General features: G+C 34.6%; 1 protein-coding gene across 6 annotated transcripts in view; it reads left to right on the top strand.

Moving 5' to 3' along the window:
- The window catches only part of trh (PAS domain-containing protein trachealess), a 142,124-nt gene that overhangs the window by 57,869 nt on the left and 62,983 nt on the right, over positions 1–21,272 (top strand). Inside the window, exons 1-3 of one of the 6 annotated variants that reach the window (XM_089841020.1) lie at positions 95–227; positions 3,095–3,142; positions 14,526–14,579. Coding sequence is in view for 1 of the 6 variants with exons in the window: in XM_089840997.1 (XP_089697123.1) it covers positions 3,095–3,142; positions 14,526–14,579 (102 nt within the window). In the remaining 5 variants the exon portion in view is untranslated. Of the gene's footprint in view, positions 1–94; positions 228–3,094; positions 3,143–5,408; positions 5,550–14,525; positions 14,580–17,497; positions 17,729–21,272 lie in introns of those variants that run through there. The other 5 variants (XM_089840997.1, XM_089840998.1, XM_089841001.1 and 2 more) reach the window with 5 other exon arrangements.

Raw genomic sequence — 21,272 nt, 5'->3', positions numbered from 1 at the left:
ATATACTTTTTTTATTATTATTTCTTAAGACTGTCTCTTGTTTTAAGAAAAATCACTAGCATTTACCAAGGTGAAGTCGCGTTTGGGAGTCTTGGTAGCACACCCCCCTTATTGCTTACGTTGTCGTTGAATACCGTCTGTAATACAGTTTTGCTTGCCACAAATCGGATGCAGTGTAGTATGCTAAAAAGTGCCGGGAATTATATGAAACGCGCGGTTTTTTAGAGGTACGTTTGAAATTAGGATTATTTTAATTTTTTTATTACGTAATTATGGGAATTATTTAGAATATTCGACGTGTTCGTAAATTTATAAATATATTGTAAGCTTTCGTTAGTTTCGTCTGCTTGGAAATTTTCATCTGTAGGTACTGTTGTCTGAAATGAAACTTCCAACTCGTCTCTAAGACGTGAGAACTGAGAAATCATATTGCTATTAGCGTTTATCATTAGATTTGGTTTATGAAATACAATATATACTAATGATTTTGTACTAAATCATCATTAATTGAAATTTATGCGTGAATATCCTTTTTTTTATTTATTTTTTTATTTCATCTGAATGCCCGGGGTTACCATCAGTCTTATCGTCCCGCGTTCTCTCTCATCTCAATTCGAAATAGTATAATGATAAAAGTTTAATGGATATGAAATATGTTTCATATTCTTTCATAGACCCGGAGTTAGGTATTATCAGCTGCATTTATTTCGATAAAAAGGATTGCGTTAGTTAAGAACGCGTTAAAGACTATTAAAGTTCGGTTTTAAAATAATAATATCGAAATATCATTTCTTAAATTATAATCGAGTATCACGTGACACCAATTTATTTTTTCGTCATTTGCATAATTCCATACAATTCGAAATCATCTCGACACCCATTTTTAATAAATCATTTTACGCCTCGGTTATTTCAATTCTATGAATCTTTGTTGGTATTATTATATGATTATAATAACAATTATAATTTTAATAGTCTGCAGGAATCTCCCAACACTTAAAAATTATATCGTTTCGTTTTTCGGTTGTCACTTTGCTCCGTTCCACCTTGATCGATGGTCTTTTCCTTCGCGCCCATGTGCCTGTGTAAAAGTTTGCTTGCTTTTCAGCCCGTGGGCTTTTGAGCTCCATATTATTTATTTCTTTTTTTTGCCCGTTCCGCTTACGTTCTTTTTTTCCTGCTTAACTTAATCATTAAAATTGAAAGACAGACTTGGTATTTGACTCTAAACATTAGTCATCCGTATACGGGTATCGTCATAAACCAAACTAGGCCAAGTTTAGTTCCTAAAGGCCTTGATCTTGATTAAAAATCTTTAGTAATGATACTTTTGGAAAAGTGAAACAAACCGAGGCTTCGCTGTTTTAAATCGTACACGCGCTTTCGGGAATAAATTAACTGTTTTTAATTATTATAGTATTTCGATTGGATATTATTGTTTTGAATCTGTTTCTTTGCTCTCTTACAATTTTCTAAAATGTACCTTGCCTGTGAACTCGACTAGCTACTTTCCGTTTGGCTTAACGCTATGTTTACAAACCGCAGTGAACCCGAATTTTAGGCAGATAAATTTTGAATCATAACCACAACTTATTGCGTAAACCTTTTAATGAAATCAAAATACATTTAAACTTGATACATTAGCTAGTACCCGTTTAAAAGACTATTTATAGCGCTGAAGTTAAACTGATTTGTAAATATTTCAATAGAAAAATTTGTAAACTCAGCTTAGCTATCTTAGTTCCAAATTGTATATAGTTTAGTACAGTTACAATAGAGGATACTGACTAGAACCAATAACACATATCTTGACCACCCTGGATCAAATATACCCCATCGTATTTATAGTTATATTAAAATATCAATCAATAACTCAAACCTTTAGGTATCATACTAGAAAAAAAAATGAATTATGCAAGCGCGTTTGTAATCGTTTTCTACATTGCAATTTTTTTCACTGGTGATGGGAGTCCATACTTGGTGACCGCCGCCATTGTCTTTTTGGCTTTATTTTCTCTGATGATGACGTAACCCGAAAAAAAATGACTTATACATTATTTACTCAAAAATCAAGATTGTTATTTGATTAACGTTTCGTTTTCTCGTCGTAACGCTTATGTTGAATGACGCGACTTGGCCAATTTTACCGCAACGTTTCATACGCGTACGCGAACGTATAGCTAGCTAGCTAACCATCTTATTTTCGTTTTTACCAAAATTAACAAACATTTGATTTGACTCGAGGTTATCAATTTATAAATATACTAAAATGCAAAAATACTAGTAATATTTAGAAATCTCGCTACTACATGTAATCCATAATATTCAACCTCGCTTTAGGGTTAGCTTTACCGTGTCAAAAAACTTCATTGAAATATCCTTAAGACCTTGTTTGAAGTCCGTGAAACAGTATTTCTCCGTTAGTTAGGGTTAGGTCCAAATATTAACCGAAATGGAGACGGTAGATCGGCGTGCGCGCGTCTAGGCCCGAAGTTTAACGTTATCAAATGGATTTTCTCTTTTTACCTGACCATGCACATGCATCGAGTCCTCGCGAGTCGCGTTCGATCGAGTCGGCTCGTACAAAATTTATTCCGATCATTTTTCATATCGTGAGGGTTCTTTTTTTTCCTTCTTCTTCACGGCGCTCGATCTCTTCGGGTGTAGTCAAGAGTCAAGGAAAGATAGTTTGATTTCGGCGTCGGGCCTGCGGGCAAAGGGCCGGACGAGAGCCACCTGCTCGATGATCCGGATTCCTCAGGACCAGAACTAGCCTTCTTCTTCTAAGTCAGAGTGCTGGATATCAAAGCCCCATAGCCAAAATATTTTTCTAATTCGAAGCGATAGCGAGAGGGAGATGGGTAGAATTAAAGTCAAAGTCAAAGCCAAGCCAGACCCATCTCGTTTAAAAATTCACTGCACGATACTCAACGGAATTAATGGATTAGGTCCATTTTATATCTAAAAGGGGGACCAACTATAATTGGGTTTTAGAAATCTTGAAAACTTTCTTTTGGAAATAATGAAATAATCTTGAGAAATATTTTGTTGTTGACTTTATTGTTTATTTTGGTTTCGTTTTGTTTATTTACAGAAAAGGAGTACAGGACGAAGGACCGGCGCAAGTAGCTGTTCATTCACGGTAAGAAATACTTTTTTCTTTTAATGTCTCGCATTGTTTATTTCTGGGTTTGAAAAGTATATTGTTTCGTCGCTTATATACTCTTTGTTCGTTTCGAGGTTTCTACTCTTCATTATGTTGTATTTTCTACTGGGCTAATTTAAATTTCACTATGAACTAATCTCTGTTGGTCTATGGGATTAGGATTAGGGTTGTTTTGGCGCTCCGTTGATTGGGACAAACCTTAAGGTTGTTTATCGGCAACAAATCTTGGAGTTTATTTATTTCTCATTATTTTGAAAAGCCCTCTCAGTCTTTGGGACAAAATTGGTTTATTGCCTATAAATATTTCGCGAATCGATCCTCGATCCTGGGTTGTTTGGACCCCACTCTACCCAAACGTATTGTCATTCGTGACTCTTAATACATTGTATGGAATCCGTTTTCTGTTGATGGCAACGCGACATTCATCAAGGTTTTGTGATTGTTAGTTACATAACGTCCTTCGGGTGAAAACACTCTTATTATCTCTCCTTCAAGGGAAAAAAAAATAATAACCCGTCAAAATAGTAAGCATATATATATATTCGAAGCCTGAATAATTTGACGAAACTCGTTTCTGCTCCGTCGGAGGAAAAAGTTGCAAAACCGTGACCAAAAACAAAAATAATTTATTTAAGAAAAATCTTCTTCAATACGTAACGTTTTACGCCTCATTTATCGTTTTTATAACCAAATTGCAATTTTAATCTTCCCTTGATGGCAATTAATAGACATGTAATCAAAGAGTGATTTTTAAATGATTTAAAAACTCTTGTTTACAAATGAAAGACCGAGGCTTAAGAACTTTGTTTACGTCATGAAGTATGACGCGTTATTCAATTGAAAAAAAGGGGGTCTTACACGTATTTAGCCATATAACCTGATTCGCTCGTGCTCGCAAAATTGCGCCTTTGGATGGTATACGTACGTGCTTTTGGTTTGCATCACGTGATATTCATCGACGAAGAATACTAATCAGTGTGTTACGCGCGTGTACCGCTAACTACACTTTGTATACGTATATACATTCTTTCGTAACATTCGTAATTTAATTTGAACACGTGTAAAATTACTCCCAAATATCAACATTAAATCACTTATGAGCGGTTTATCGTTTATGTTTTGGACTTGCATGGTTGTACGCATTCTAGCACGCCTGAATTTGAATGCCGGTTTCGATGTAAACAAATATTATTTTGGACCCACTATACTTCGTCCGAAATTAACGCGTTAATTAATATTAATTATTTAATTTTCGACCCAAAATGCAAGAAGGAAATTATAGCTCATTGTTGATTTTTTTTAGCTAGAGTATAGTTTTAAAGTACCTTGGTGATTTTATGTAGGGGGGGAGGAAACGTACTAATTCCCCTATATTAAGAAAAGACCTCCCCTTTTTTTAAAGAATCTCTAATTTTAACTTTTAATTTTCCTTTCCCCACCAAAAAATAATTTAATTTGAATTTTTCGCCCATACTTGGACGGTATTTAATGTTATGGCCGCGAAATCACCTCTGAATTCTCTCTCTTTGAGAAAAGGCTAAATGGAGAAAGTCATTAACTAAAAAGAAGAGAATATTTGGGGGGTTTCGTCACCCCCCCCCACCTCAGAGAGAGAGGGGGGAAAGGGGGGCCGAGCAACCTTAGTCACCCCTTAGTCCGAACGTGATAACCCAACTTGTTGTTGCCTAGACACAACCTAGCGTTTACTTTCGCCAACACCCCCTTTTTACTAAAAAAAAACGGCTTTTATACATTACTGACTAGGTAGCCTATTGCATTCTGCTTGCTCAAAAACAAAAGGTATTTTTCCCCCTCAATTTTTAAGCCTTGGTCATATCCCGGCGTACCCGAGTTTAATCTGCCGCGTTATAGAAAATCGCCAAAGTTGATTTTTCCTCGTTTTGAAAGCGAAGCGCTCAGGTAACCTACCTACCTTTTACATCGAACCGCGCACCGTTCCCCGCGTGTAAAATTATACCATACCACCGTGAAAAAATCAGCCGCCGAGGCTTAATGACTCTTGGAACTTTTAATTCATCGATTTTGTTTCATTCGAGAGATTCGCTCGCGCTTTTTTGGTTTTCCACTATAAATATCTTTACATTGAATCAGGCATACGATAAAGTAAGACGCGTTGAAGCCATCGGTCCTCCAAACGCCAGACATAACGGGTCCGGCCGGATAGGCGCGCGTTACCAGGACCAAACGGGACACACACAACGAACGATATTACAAACTTGATTCTTCTGTCCGATAGAACGGAACCTTTGTGGTAATGTTGACGGCCAATACGACGCGTTCGACGGCCGCTTAGTTCGCGTCGCGTACAGTTTTCGGAAGTTGGACAGTTTGAACTATATTTGAGGTGGACATCGTGAAATGCGTGAGTACCTTGGGTTAACCTTAAGGTCCTTTGTGGGTTTCCTTGGTACCAGTTTCCATGCACGTGCACTAGGGTCACACCTATCCGAAATTGGCGCGTAAGTTTCAACCGGTATGATCCTAAGCCTCTGCTTTCGACAGACTCGATGCTCTTTACCTTACCTACCTGAGTTAGCCCGCGAATCAACCGGCCGGCACGCGTGAAGGTTTTACGTAACCGTTCAATTTTGTTTATAAAATTATTAACCTTTTTGATTTTTTTTTTCTTCTGTAAGAAAACTGGTTAAGGGCTTCGTATCACTCAACGTCTCGTAACACGACTGAATGTTCTCTGTGTAGAGTTTACTAAGGTCGTCTTTCCGGCTTTTGATAGTTTATAAATTTATAATTTAGTTTTTTTAATTCACCACCTGCTCTGGTTATGGTCTCTCTTTTTTTTTTTCTTTTCGCTTCATCCGTAGCTCTTTCTGTAAAAACTGGGCGAGGACTTATTTAGCATTTTAATACAATTCGTTTGCCCCTATATCATTTTATCCTCGTGATTACGGGGTAAGGAAACTCAAATTTGCTAGGTGGTATAGTGTTTATTAGAAAGATCACTTTTACACTCGCAAATAAGACGCGCTCTTTTTTCTCTTCCTTCCCTTTTTCTTGTATCGCGAATTTGCGCTTCTAACCTATTATCCAGTATGGTACGCCCAGCTCAGTATTTACATATTTTGTTAATAATTTAATTGGACATAGCGCGATTTAAGTCGAATTTAGTTTAATGTCTAAATTTGAGTGTTTTCCAAGTTATTACGCGCCCAAAAAACATTGGAAACTTAAACTTTGGGAATATTCAGGTTTGTGAATGTAAATGTTGTTTCTGCTGTTGTCTTTGAGTGGAATTTATAGACGCTGTCCAGTAATGTCTCACGTGACAATCAGTGGCCAAAATTTCGGTAATTGTGACACTTAAGTTATTTTATAATTGACTCCGATTAGCATTCAAGTTATTAGTAATTTTAATGTTTAAAAAAATGCTCGAGAAATTTCATAATTATTACAAAATTACCATGCTTGTTGGTCAAAATAACAACCTATATAATTAATTCGCAAAGGCCGTCGAATGTTGTAATATTATTTCAACTGCCATTCGCTACAAGCTGTCATTTTAGTAACTGTTAGTAAACCATCGAAATACGTGTCCCTACTTAAATATCAAATGGAAGTAAAAACAAATTAAGTTTTTTTTATTCATCCGAGCAGACAGCGCGTTGGTTTTAAGAGAAAAAATCGTCTATTTAAAATTCAAGGAACGTCACATTTACATTGGGTATCCCAAATCCTACTGGCTTTTGTCATTAAACTATAAGCGAGTGTGTTGTGCTATACGTAACATTCGACGCGTGCACGAAGCGGTATTTTAATTTTTCAATTAAACGTAAAAATTTCAATCATTAACTCTTTATTCAAATATTAGTAAATTTACCAGTAATTAACATAATAATGAAACAACGTAAAAGTATTTTTAGAACTTAATTGGCACTTTTTATTCAGTTTTTAAGGGAGATACTTAATTTTCTTTTTCGTTATTTTATATTATGATTCCGTAATTTGTATTGCGAGCACACACACATCCTTATTTGCATCAAATTATTTAAATTGAAATGAACTAAAGTTAATTTTATATTTTGCCTGGCGTATACTAACTTACTTAAATGTAGGGAAATTACAGGGGAAAATACAGAGCGTTTAATACACTTAAAGTTTTGAAACATTACACGTAATTATCGCGATTAAACATTTTATAACTCGCTAATAGACGCTGGCAATTAATTTCAATGTTTAAAATCAACTTAAAGGTCGGCTTAGTGTTTAGGAGCGCCCTATTTATGTCTGTCTATTTCTGTACCATTGAGTTAACATTACCAGACGGTTCACCTCAAATATAGTGAGACGATACCTTTACTAAGACACCAAATTTGATTAAGCATTGGGTGTAAAATTAAAATTTTCAATCTTACCGTGCGGTGTAGGTGGAATATAGGTTAGGGTAGAAAGTAGGAGGACTTCATTTCTCTTACTTGTTGTATAAAAAAAGCCTTAAGAACAACTACGCCTTAGCAAGGGCTCAGAATTTAAGTAAATTAACTGAAAGTTAGCAAATTTCAATCAAGTAAACTCACCATGGAAGGTTGTTGGAAATTTCCTGGAGAAATGCTTGAAAATTGACACGGGAATTCATAATATGGTCCATGAAAACGTGAATCTAAATGCAGTATGGCATTACTATCAAGTGATAACTTTGTGTTAGTGTACCACGCTTATTTTGCATCCGGTTTAAGTCTATCAATCAAGAACACTCCAGTCTTGGAAAAAATTTACCCCGGGACCGTAGAACTTTGGCAAATTATATGGATCTCCATTAGCCGTCTTCATCATTTGCAGTCCAATAGTAAAAAAAGCAAAACTTGTGCAACATAATCTCGGGGATGATGCTAGCATCTTTCTACGCGCGTGTGATAGTGGGAAGGTCTCCCTTAATATCCCAAGTACATACTTATTTCTTTTCTTCTTGTACAATATTAACCTTGGTTTCTCTATACTAGACAAGTCTCGATCGGATTTCTTCTTGTTGTATATTTCAAAATCCCTTAACTATACGCTTGGCGATAGGCGATGAATCATTTTGTTTCGTTTTGATATTTGTAAGATCTTGAATTTCGTGGGAAGGGTGTTGTTGTAAGCCAGCCATGGCCATGGGTAATCTTCAAAACTAGTTTGAAGCATTCGATTTGGTAGGAGTATAATGTAAATGATAGCCAAGTTGAGTTCAGGGGCTCGGGAAGATAATGGAAGTGTTCTTTGAATTCAATTACCTGTTTCTGTAAACGTATTACAATTGGAAATGATTGAATGCGTGATGACGGGTGGTGCAATACAATATGCAATATCAATCAAAGGAGGAATAACAGACAATGACGCAATTGCGTTTTCTCAAGCTTCTGCAATTGCCGAACTATTTATAGAGCTCTCTCAAACGAAAATAATTAGGGAATAATTTTAAATCTACTTTAGATGGCGTTTATCTTCAACATTTCAAAATTGTGTTTTTCTCCCCGGTAAAATAATCCGGGCCTTGTTTATGACTTAGTTCTTCAGTGAACCGAAAATATGTATGTAGAAAGATTAGGATACGAGCTCAAAAAAGGTATTTTCCGGTGCGGAATATGGTGGTATCTTTGGAAGGATGGAAGAAGCTACGAAGATTGTTCAATATGATTAGGTTGTCGGTATACGAAGTTACGGGCACGCAGACTCGCCAGTACGGCAGGCGGTAGACGAGCGACCACCCGTGGAATGTGTTTATTTAGAAAGGCGCGCAATTTAGAAATTTACTGGTCAATCTATCTCCTCGTGTTTCAGACGTATAGTACCTGAAACGGCCGATGTCTATTTATTTATTTTTACCGATTGAAAGTCTGTAGGTCAGTGTGTAATGATGACTAAATTTATCTTGGACGCCACTATCCTATTGGTTCTCATTACTATAGTCTAATCTTAACCGTTAAGTAGTCATTTAAAATTAGAGAAAATCGGCCCTGGTGTAGAAGTCCAAGTCAAAACATGACCTATGGTAGTTAGTTACCCTTCTAGAAAATAAAACATTATTCTTTTTCACAGCGGGGATGTTTTCAATATAGATTAACTTTTCTTTTATAATATTTACCGTTCAAAAATATCAGTACATCCTTTATCCATTCCTCATTCTGAGACTTAAAAAGATTCAGGGCCATATTTTGATCAATCTCCAGGCCCCATTTTACCTACATACCTGCAAAAAACGTACGCTGTTGCAGGTAGCTATAGCCCAGGCCAATATTTTAAATTTGACAATAATCGAGAATGGAGCCGTGGGCCCGCGCTTCTCAAAAATCAGCGGGGGTCCTAGTCTAGCTCGCTCAGACGTTTTTGCTTTTTATGAGAAAAAGGTTTTCCTATTTATTGGAATATTTAATTTATTACCGCTAGTTTACCCCAAACAAGATTAGAGTCCGTTGCTTACTTTAAAATAGTATGTTTTCGCTTTTAAATAAACCTCCTTTCAGCAAAAAGAAATTTCAGATTAAACGAAACATTTATAATTAGTGAAATTTAGTTGTTAATTTTCTAGGAATTATTTAAATAGGACCAAGAGTCCCTAATTTTGGAATTATAATGCCCGAATAATTTAGAATTTAATGTATCCACTCTTTCTAACTGTATTCCACAAATGTAAACAAAGGACCAAGGCTTATATCATGATCTTCCACTTTCATTCCAAACTTTAAAGGAAGGAATATGTGAAAGTGAAACCGGTTTTAACAGTGAATTTATTAGTAGGAAATACATCAGCTGCTTTTAATTTACTTTTATCCTCAATTTAATTGCGAAGTTAAGTCGCTTTTTAAATATCGACATTACAGTTCGAATACCCCGAGTTCGAACCTCCTAAACTCATCGGAATTGGTTTGTATTGACGAACATACGGCGGAATGATCCTCCGTGGCAAACTACATTCACAAAAAGTAGTATTAAACGTATCTCTTCCTCCAAGAGGATGAAATATACCCCTACTTTAAAAGTTAGAACCCCTCAATCTCGTATGCCCTTACTGAGTGCGTATAGGGAGTGTCTAAGGGTCGAATGTAGCTATTTTCAACCTCTTTGCCAAGGCCTAGTATTAAAGCTAATAGGATTCCCATTTACGGCCTGATCTATTTTAATACATATATACTTTGGGACTAAAATGGGCGAGTTTTCTTTTAAATTATATTCTAACTTACGAAAAAATGAAATATCTACACCATTTCTTTTTTTCAAGGGTAATATAATATATTTTAAGAGGAGGGTAATGCTGTAACGCTCTTCTTTTGAAAGTATATAGTCGCTGTCCGGGTCCTTGATTACCCAATTCGTTATATTAATGAGTCATTAGGCGTATCAAGAGCGTAGATCTCTATATTATACGTATTATATAAAATTAGAAGTAAATTAATCCGTAGTTATTAAATTAACTAGCGAAATATCCTCTGATTTCTGTAACTGCGGAAACTGATTAATAATCAAATTTGTTAGGGTGAAAACAGAGATAGTGTTTAAGATAGTGTTTTAACTTTGGGGTAATTTACTTCCGATGGAATGATCTAATACACATCTATATGGTCTCCGTGTAATGCTCTTGCAAAGCATTCTTATTCAATTCAAATTTGAATATTTTTTTTCTATTCAAGGGATGGTGCGATGGGATCCCATTTGATGGGGTCGAGATAAAGAATTTATGATCTCTATGAATTAATGAGCTATAGAGAAATTGTAAAAATTAGCTATACTATACGCTATGCCTTATCGTAAAATTGTTATTCGCGATATCACGTTTTTGAATATTTCTTATTTCGATATTAGAGGTCGTGTACCTTTTTTTGATTATTATTATTTTCTTCTTCGTTTAATCAAAGCTGGTTTTAATTAAGTTAAAAAGAAATTGGATGGACTAGTAATGTCGTTCATTATAACAGTTTGCGAAATCAATATTTGGTGCAATACGAAGGTAATGAAACTTTAAGTGCAATATGTTTTTATATATTTTTATATATTGCAGAAATATGAAATTATTTCTACATGAAAAAAAAGTTACGAAACCATAGGTGTTTACGAACACCGACCGCTTATCAAAACTTCCTTATTTTGCAATTAGACACTCTTGCAGCGTCCGAGTGTTTGCATTAACTATTGTCTTGTCAAATAATCTGATAAGGAAACTTCATAATTTACGAAAGAATTAAAATTAAATTATTAAATATATTGTGGAATTAAAAAAGGAGGTAATATTAATTATTACTCTCTCCAAATTAAGAAATATCATTACCAGTACGCGAAGAATTTCAACAGTCAGAATGGGCTTTGTTTGTTTGTCTTATCGCTCTTAAAAAGCCATCTATCTTTTGTTTCTTTTCCGTAACTAAGCCTAGACGACAATGGCCGTGGAATATTGAAAACGATGATCATTCGATGATTACAGTTGATAAGAGGGATACACGTTTCTATTTCATTTAATCTGTTGAAGTATATAAACTCGAGATTACAATTTTATATCATATTTGGGGATATTAGGTGTTCTTTGCAATTCAGTTGTTCTGTTTCAGTGGAAAAAAATGTTTTCTCCTCATCTGCTATCCTTAAATTACGAAAGATAAACAGACTGCTCCAACTGCAGTCCGATGTCCATTTCAAATAATCAATTTTAATTAATAAACTGATCCACTAATAATTTTCCAACTGGTCCAATCTTTAGAGATGCAATCTTAAGCCTTAGAAAGATCAATTAATGCCGACTAAGTAACATTTTCTGTATGGTAACGTCGGGATAATCCATTCCTGATACATGGTGTTTACAATGGAATGCGCTTGAAGAGATTGTTAACCTTGGAATGCTGGGAAGGGAGTGCTGCCGCGGCTATAGCTTAACTTCTCCGCCATTCCTGGAAGAAATCGCTAAGAACTGAATCGATCTTCCACGAAGCTTTGCTTTGCTTTTTTTATTTAACTAAAGGAAATACTTTGTTATGATGGCTGCGATGGAACCGAAAAATAAAAAATTCTTTCGCCAATTTTCGTTAATCCGTCATCATCTTTAAAACTTTCTTGAAACATTTCTCGAGAAAACTATCAGATATCGCCTGAGATTTCTCTCTTAAGGTTTTCTTTGCTCGTGCAATTTTAATATAAATCGGATACACCCATGGAATAAATCTATTATATTTATCGAATCAATTTTATTTGTCGAAATATGTTTTATACACGTGTATCTAGCTGAACCGTCATGGAGATTTAAATGCAAATTAGGGGAGTCTGGTTTTAGCAATTATTCAATGCAAAGAATATGATGTAGTACTTCGTGGATTACATATATATTTGATGTTTGGCAAAATTGTTCTTAAATGTATCGTGTATTTATATGCCAATATCCTTTTATAAGTAGTTCTCAAGCATTTTTTTTTTCAACTTCAGTTCATGAAGTTCTGTTGAAACATGGTACATCTCACGTCGCTTTATAATCCTGTCATATTTTAACTTGAATTAATCCGTAACTAAAATTTCAACACGCGATCAAATTGAAAATAGTAAACAGCAGTTAGCCTTCGTGCATTCAAATTTATTATTCGAAATATAAATTTTAAAAAAAATATGATATTTTTTTATATTATTTAAATTAAATAATACGAAACAAACTATCATTCTTTCATGCATGGTTAATCGTATTCCGATATGGGTTTGTTTGTTGTACAGTTTCGTGATTTTTTATGAATAGATGTTTTCGATTAAGTTATTTCGAAAATAATGGGGCTTAACCCTTTTCGTATCCGTGGAATCTATTTATTTTGTTATTTTTTGACAAACAAGAAATTTAGATGCACGAATATCACGCTTCACGATATACGTATGCAAAAAATATGCTTGGCGTTTTAAATTGGCGAAATATACTTGTACTCCTTTAAACGCACGCTTGATTTTTTTGCATATGGTTTCCCAGCATGCAATTCACCAAAACACAATCAATAAAGTTGACGTTCTAATTGGGCATCCACCTTTTTTTAGTAAAATGTAAAATCAAAATAATTTTTTTTTTCGTCTCTAACCAACCAAACTCGTTAAATTTTTAAAACTAAATCTAGAATCAAGAAAAAAATAAATAAAATAAGATAGTCCAAAGTAAATAAGTTTAAGTAGGCCATGAAAATTAATTAATTTTACTTATTTTTCCACGAGTTATAGACTTCATCTAAAACCTACAAACATTGAAATTATAACCAAGAAAAAAAAACGCGCAACTTTCCCGCCACTTCCTTCCTATGATTTTACGTCACGATAATAAGTGTTGGAACCTTGTTTTTTTTTTTAATTAATACTTGGACCTATTTAATCAACTGTATACGCGATCAGTGGTCCTTTATAGGGAATTTCTACGGAGTTGGACCCCACCTCGCTGGTCAAGATACCAACTTTACTATCAGGTTATTCGTTATCTTTGTTTTTACACAAATTGGGGGCCCACCCTTAAGTAAAAATCTAGATCCTTGAAAAGCCGCCATAGTTCTCCGTAAGATTTTGTTCCAAGTTTTAATTGCAGTTTAGAGAAAGATACCGCGGTTTAATACTCAATATTAAATCTAATGAGCATAAAAAGTAGTCCGTGTAAACCGGAACATACATACTTTCGTAGTTAAATTTTAACACGTTTTAAACCTAAATCCATGGAAACCTTATTCACGTTGAAATAACGTGTAGAATTACTTTTTGTTCAGTGCGATTTTACAATGAAAACTTTTGGGGTTTTTGAGTTTTTATGTTTTTGGCGGTCTAATAGTGTTTGGATATAAGGTTTCCGTCGTCGACACGGTATTAAAACTGCTTTGAAACTATCAGACATTAATTAGCCTCATCGATCAACTTAGGATTGGAAAAAAAAAAATAAAAAATGAAAAAATAGGAACCGCCCTTAGTTATTCCTTTGCTTGTAGAATTTTAGCTCTATTGTTTTAGAGCTTAGAGCTACTACTATAACGTTGCAGTTGCACCTGGGTATCGTTCGTTCGCGAACTCTTATAGCCTATCAACCTTCTTTTCACGCTGAAAAGCTTTTTTAAATGCTTTTCGTGATCAGGGGAGAAAAGTGAAATACATAGTTTTTTTCAGCCACCGTGTATTTACGAAAATTTTCAATTTAGGCTTAGGTTTCGTAAACGGTGTTTCGCGTTTCGATCGCGCGGCTAATTACGTATTTGGAAGACGTTGGTTTATAAAGTTTTTTTTCTCTAAGAGATGTAGGTTTATACTTTGTATAGTTATAATAGAGTGGGGGGAGGGAGGGGGCAGAGAATGCCTATCGGGTATTGATTTTAAATAGTGCATGGCACTCATTATCCGTTTAAAAAACGTTTTGTAATTTTAGAATATCCGGGGGCTTCCGGATAGACGCCCCGACAGCTCCGCCTTTTCGCTTCGGGTGAGTTTGATTTTATTTTTTGGTTTTGACCCCCAACATTTGTTTATAAATATATTTACAAATATTCTTAATATAAACAATCGATTTGGGATTGTTTATTAAGATCGCGTTGTCGATTGGAAAACCTAACTAGTGTTGTTTAGGGTGAATCGATAGCTTTAGAGGGCAATTTTAAATACGTTCATTGCATACGTTGGTGTAGTCGAAATTCAATTTAAAGCCGTATGAAAAATCAGCCTTGTCTTACCGTAACAAAATCAATTCGTTTGCTGATTTTAAAATTATGAAATATAGATTGAAATTTAAATTATTTAAGTCTTCTAACGTTTAACTAAAATTTGATCGACAATTTTAGGAAAAATTCTTCGATTTTTTTAAAGACTTTTTCACTTGAACTTAACTAAACACTCGTTAATGCCTGGTTCACGTTTTTTACTAGAGAAAAAAGGGAACACACACACTAAAAGACATTTTTCATATATTTAGAAATATGACTTTAAGAGTTATAAATAGCCAAAACCATTCCTGGTGGTAATAGATTAAAATCAATTTTCGTTTTCTCTATTTATTTGGGCGATTTTTTTTTTTCGATTAGCCAAAAAAGCTAAAGTAAAAAAATTTCTTCTTCTTTTTAAAGAGAAAAATATGTATTTTTAACGCCTTTCTGACTTCGTAATAATTATAAGCAAATTGCTTATAACGAGAAACAATTTTTCATACGAGAAAATCCTTGACTCAAAGTACATTTATCCTAGCTTAGCCCATAGGAGAGAGAGAGAGAGAGAGAGAGAGAGACCCGTAACTCTGGTCTGGTCTGGGAAAAGTGAAATTAATTTTTTTGCGGCCATTACTCATAAAAACCGTTTGGCCTCGCTTATACGTCTTTCACGGCGGCGGCATCGGCATCGGCTTAATGTAATTTAAAGGGCGAAAGACGAGGAGAGAAAGGAGAGCTTATTTCATCCCAAGATGAAGAAGGGAAACTTATACCTAGACGCGCGTTAATTCTCTTTTCTCAAGTCGTGCTCATGCTGCGGAGTTTGAATCTTAAGATAAAATAACCCTAAATGGAATGAATGCATTATGAACTAAAGGCTCTTAACCGATTGGTCAAGGACCTAATAATTGATCGGCTGAATTTGAATTTGTGAACTGGTTAATTCGGATTGGCATCTAACCATACAACGACATAGACAAAATACTATTACGTCTCAAGTCCATGGGAGCGAGTTTCCATAGCTATTCTTTAAACTTTGGCAGTTTACTTTTAAGACATTTTAAAAATACTCCTGAATGTATGTAAAATTTCGGGGTTGATACTCCCCCTATTTATGCGGGTAGGTATTTTATATCCCTGTTCAGCATGCTGAAAAAAAAATTTATCTCTTCCCAAATTTTTTCATACATAACGCGGTGTAACTTCCGCCGCGTTTCGTTTAATTAAATCTAATTTTCGTAAAGGCCCTCTTTCGTTTTCCCCTTTCGTTTTTCCGAACGAAATCCAGCTGAACCCCTAAAAGCTCGCGCCAAAATGAAAGGGGAATAAAGAAGAAAAAAAAAATTAAATCCATCGTCTGCTCCTTAGGATCAGAACCAGAAATATTTTTTTTTCTCTGCCGAGTTTCGGGGGAGAGTTGCGCGCGTGATTAGACTTCTAGACTCCTTGGCCGCGTAACCGTGCTTGAACATTTTGCACTAAATAGATTCACCAACAAGAGATATGCCCTGCTATACTTTTTACACTGTTTTCAAGCCCTGTTGTTCAGGAAGCAAAGGCGATACGTATGTTGAAATTTCCTTCGCTGATGTTCAACAGGAGAGTTTTCGTACTTATGGGACTCTTTGTGTTGTATGTTAATCCGCCTCGGCCTTCTCTAGATTGTAAACTCATTTTGAACCAAAGTATATATGAAGCTATTCAACTTAGCTTCGTGGATACGTTTTAGAATCCTCTTGTTTTAAAGTTGAATTTTTTTAAACAGAAACCCGGCGTTTCTTGACATTGAGAAATTGACGACTTACAACTCCCCGCAGTTGAAAAATGAGCCGGGGATTCTCCGTGTTAAAATTTTTAAATTTTCAAGCGTAGATTTTACCATGTTTCAAAGCTGAAACCCTGGTTCAAAACCTTTCCCCATCTACAAGCGTGGTGTCCAACTTCAGTTTAAGATAAATGCTCGCCGTGAAAATATTAACCAGTCTCAGTTTCATCTACAACTGTATAAAAACAATAGAAACGATGCGTTTTTTTCATTGAAATCTTGAGAAATCTCTCGAACAACTTTAAACAATCCTCGGCGTAATGTTGGGCCATTACTTAACGTAAAGGCGGCCGTCGTAATTTCACCAAAAAGGTCCATATGTCTTACAAATGAAGTGAAGAAGATTGGTTTACCCAAGATATTCTCAATTTGTAGAACGATTTAGTGTTATGTACGAAATTGGTTTACGTGGTCTACAGACTACACGCTTTTTGTTATGCATTAAAAATACGTGCCCTTTATCTTTTTAGCTGAAGTAAAGAGGCATAAGTTAAGGATCATTAAGTCTTCATTAAGTATCGCCAATTTCCCTCATATTTTTCGAGCCAAATCATGGTATAGGCATTTCGAGCGCCTAGAGGAAATTGTGCCTAATGTTCTGTATAGAGTTTGAGGTAGAGACTTATCGTCTTAGTCTTATGATAATAACGGTATAGTTGTGGAAAGGTTTAATCATGGTTTGCTTTGAAATGAAGATGAGTTGTAAGGGGATGATAGGAGATGTACGCTTTCACTTAAAGAGGGGATGAGATGGAAGAGGTTGCTGCTTGAGGTTTCGCGCTTTCTACTGAAATGGGGGTCGAAATGGATAGAAACAAAAAAGAAATATTATATTTTTGTGGGTTCTTTCACTTGAGGTGGTAGATATTCCTTGTTAACTCACTTGAACCATTACCGACCCAGCAAGTCGAAGAGATGGCAGACGATTTCTTCAACTCCGGCATGGCTAGTTTTTGCGTTACTTTTAACTTGTGACCCGTAAGATGGTTTCTATGACGCGCTTACAGATCTAGTCGTGTATATACGGGAATAGGAATAGATGCTGAAACTAAACGCGTTTATTATTGTTAAATACTTTAAATCAGTTTCGTTAATTACACCCTGAAGGTAAGAACTGGTTGTTTATAAATATCGTTTATGGAATGTTTGGAAATCATTTTCCTCGTGAAATTTTAGTTCTATGATATTTAAATCCATATTGTTAGTTTAGCTTGATTTGTATTTCAACTTGAATCCAATCCATAGCTTTTCTTTCTATGTTGCTAACGCGTATTACTTGAAAATAACTTGCAAATGCGTGTCAAAGCAAACAAAACATTAGATTCCAAACCTCTTCTGATTGGTTGTTTTTCTGGAAAAGAATTGATTTCCAATATCTGTTCTTTCTTTATTTCTTTCTTTCCTAAAAGAAAAAAAATTTCGTATATTGGTTTCATTTCGTGTTATATAGGATAGATTTGGCCGAGGGGGTAACCGCTGCAATTTATACATAATTTGAGGATCTTGAAAATTTATCAAATTTCATATACTAGAAAATTATGTCTGAAGAAATTTCAAAAACTATATACTAATATATTTTTAAATCGTAATACAGGTAAACATTTGTGATTTTTCCCCTAGTGATTATCCCCTCGTAATATTAATGTAAACGTATAGCTCGTGGTGCGTGATTAGCGAGTGTAATCAATCACTTATTAGAAACACGTACCCTCGTTAATATTCATAAATTTTTCTAGCATGCCTATATAAGCAAACCAATGAATTATTATTAAATATTTTGCTGAAATGTTTGCGGTAAAAAGAATGGTTGATATTTGAAAACCGTTTCCGAAATTTTGAAATTTATTCAATAATCGTGATTATTAACTTGAATTTTTTTATCGAAGTCACGAATAATTAGCCGTTAAATTAATTTAGTCAATAATTATTTAGTAAATTAAACAGGGCAAGATGGGAATGTGAATTATTGAAGAGTCAATAGCTTAATCAGCCCTTATTCCATTAATAAAAAAAATGTCTCAGTGGACAAAGACTAGAAAATGTAAAAAATAAGAGAACTGAAGTACCAGATATAATCTTTCTGCTATAGAAGAAAATACAGTTTGGCACTTACAGTAAGTCATTTTCGTAAAATTGCAACAGTAATTTTTTGAATGAATGCCACGCGCAAACGTACACGACACGTGTTTTTTACACAGCCCCATATTTGAGTCTTGCATTTCGGTGAGGAATTTTTCAATCAACATAAACAATGAATCTCGATTAGTATAGTGGAGGGTTTAATACATTCAAGCAATAAGCAGGAATTTAAAGTTAGAAACGCCTCGTGTTATTTCTTACTACAAGGAAATAATCCCGCATATACACCCTTTGTTAGTTTGAAATAACACCCCAAAAGTTGTTTGCTTCATAAGAGATACAACCGCAGTTTACTCTCAGTCTTACTTATCCTTATGGCGTTTATCATTACGAATTAATTGGCAGCCCAGCTTTGACTTGTATGTAAATTACAATTGAAGAGATATACGGTAGGCTAAACCAACCACCCTGTTTTTAATATATTGCCGTTGAATACACCTTAAAACCATCATATTTCTATCTGTATGTAATAAATTAGTTTCACACTATTTCGTTATAACCCACGTTTAATTTGGTTATTTCCCTCCCCCCTTATAAAATAATGGTAATCCGAAGTAAATTAAGATTTTGAAGTCTATATTAATAACATTGACTGATCCCTTAGCGTAGAATTCTTGTATTCCAGCATGACCTTTACTATAAAACTGTTCATTTACTTCAAGTATAATATACTTCTGAACATATTTGCCACAAAAATCTATTACCACACGTGGTTTTAATTTAAGAACTTCCGGCTATTGAAGTAACAGATTTTTTTATTAATATTTTCCCTTATTATGATGGATTTCGAAAATTTATCTTTGAAAATTCTCTTTAATTATTTTCAAAATGTCCTCGTGAACTTTTAATTTTCTGGCAGTTTTTTTCTTCTCTTTTTTGACAGTCTTAGGGTATCGCCTAAGTAATATATAGACAAGAGGGAGGGGGGTTATATCGGTCACTTCAAAGGGACACGATACAACTTCAAAACGGACACCTCCTTTTAGGTATAGCTAGGGCCAGTTCAATTTTGGGAGTACAAACAGGTTATTAAGGGGAAATTTATCCCAGCCTTACCTGCCATAACCGTGTGACAAATCAGTTGTCTAAACTTCATAGGTGGCGTTAATTAAGGTTTTTTTTAATTTATTCAGAGGGGTTGTACCTTGGTAATTAATCTGACAGTGAAGGAAAATCGGTTAAAAATCATTGGCGATTGGTTTGAAAATATTTTAATTTAGGCGTTAAATCAACCCCTTTTTAGTTCTAAATTAACTTAAATCGGATTTAGATTAAAGACGACACGCCGCTTAATTAAAAGACACGCGAAGAAGTAATTATTTTCAGTTCAAAATCTTGTTTAATTCTGGAATAATTAAGTTCATTAATAATATTTTATTAAATACTCGCCCACATCTGCGTTAATTAAATTTAAAATTATTCTCTATGTTGAAATAAATATTATTTCAAAATCAAGTCAAGTTTTCTCGAAATGGCGATTTCAAAATGGCGCCTGTCTGACCAACCGTGGGATTTATGGACATCAACGAAAGGAGCTTTTGCATTTTAGAAACACTATATTGTTTTATCGATTTTTCCCTTGCAATTCGGGGGTTTGCCCGGTTGCATTTATGGATATTATTATAATATTAAAGAATAATACGAAATATCAAAGCTTGGGGCCCCCTCTATATCAAGGCAGCGGAAATGGGAAGGCTTGGCTGCTTTAGCTAATTATTAGTTTCACAAAGGCGGTTCTTAATGTACTTTCTCGACCAATGAAAAAAGATCCTTTTCTTACCTCCAATATTTTTCCCCGTCCATATTTCGACTTAATAGCATCGGGTCGCCGTAATTAATGAAGTAAAATGGATTTAATAACTCGTTTAATAAAAATATCTCCATTCGGATTCGTTCATTTCAAATTCCCCCTTTTTCTTAGACGTTGTATCTGAAGATATATTACCATATTCAAACATTAGTATAATCATTTAGCGCCTTGGATTGCGGTAAAATTGTTACTGAAATAAAATCCCAAAAAAAAAAAAATAAAAAATAAAAATCGTAGTTGAGCATTTTAGTATAACTTTAAAGATGAAAAAAAAAAATTAAATAAATTCAAATTTGAATCTATTTATATTTATCAGTTGGATTTTCGTCATTCTATTTTATATTAACTTTTTATTAGAGCCGAATTTGGCATCATTTAACGGTGACTATTTGTTTAAACCGTGCATTTTTATGGAGATTTTAAGTAAATTTAAAAATTTGCATTTTTTCGTACCATGTCTAACGATTTTAACGGTGCTTTTGGACCCTATTAATATACTTTGATTTGAAATAATTTTTGAAAACTGGAAGGCCTTGAAGATTGCGTGGAGCTTCAGGTTTTTTTAAACCACTAATGATTCTAATGCAAAGAAACTTATTTGAACATGGACGGAAGAACGATTCGAAGCGGTGCATTGTAAAAATCGTTAGGGAAATAAGACTTCGGAAGTACAACTTAATCTTAGAGAGCTTCTCTTCCTCT

The sequence above is a fragment of the Phalangium opilio genome, unplaced genomic scaffold (genome assembly GCF_054372755.1).
Source record: "Phalangium opilio isolate 3A_F unplaced genomic scaffold, DU_Popi_V2 ptg000003l_1, whole genome shotgun sequence".
In the NCBI taxonomy this organism is placed as follows: Eukaryota; Metazoa; Arthropoda; class Arachnida; order Opiliones; family Phalangiidae; genus Phalangium; species Phalangium opilio.
This window is presented reverse-complemented; position numbering and strand designations above follow the sequence as displayed.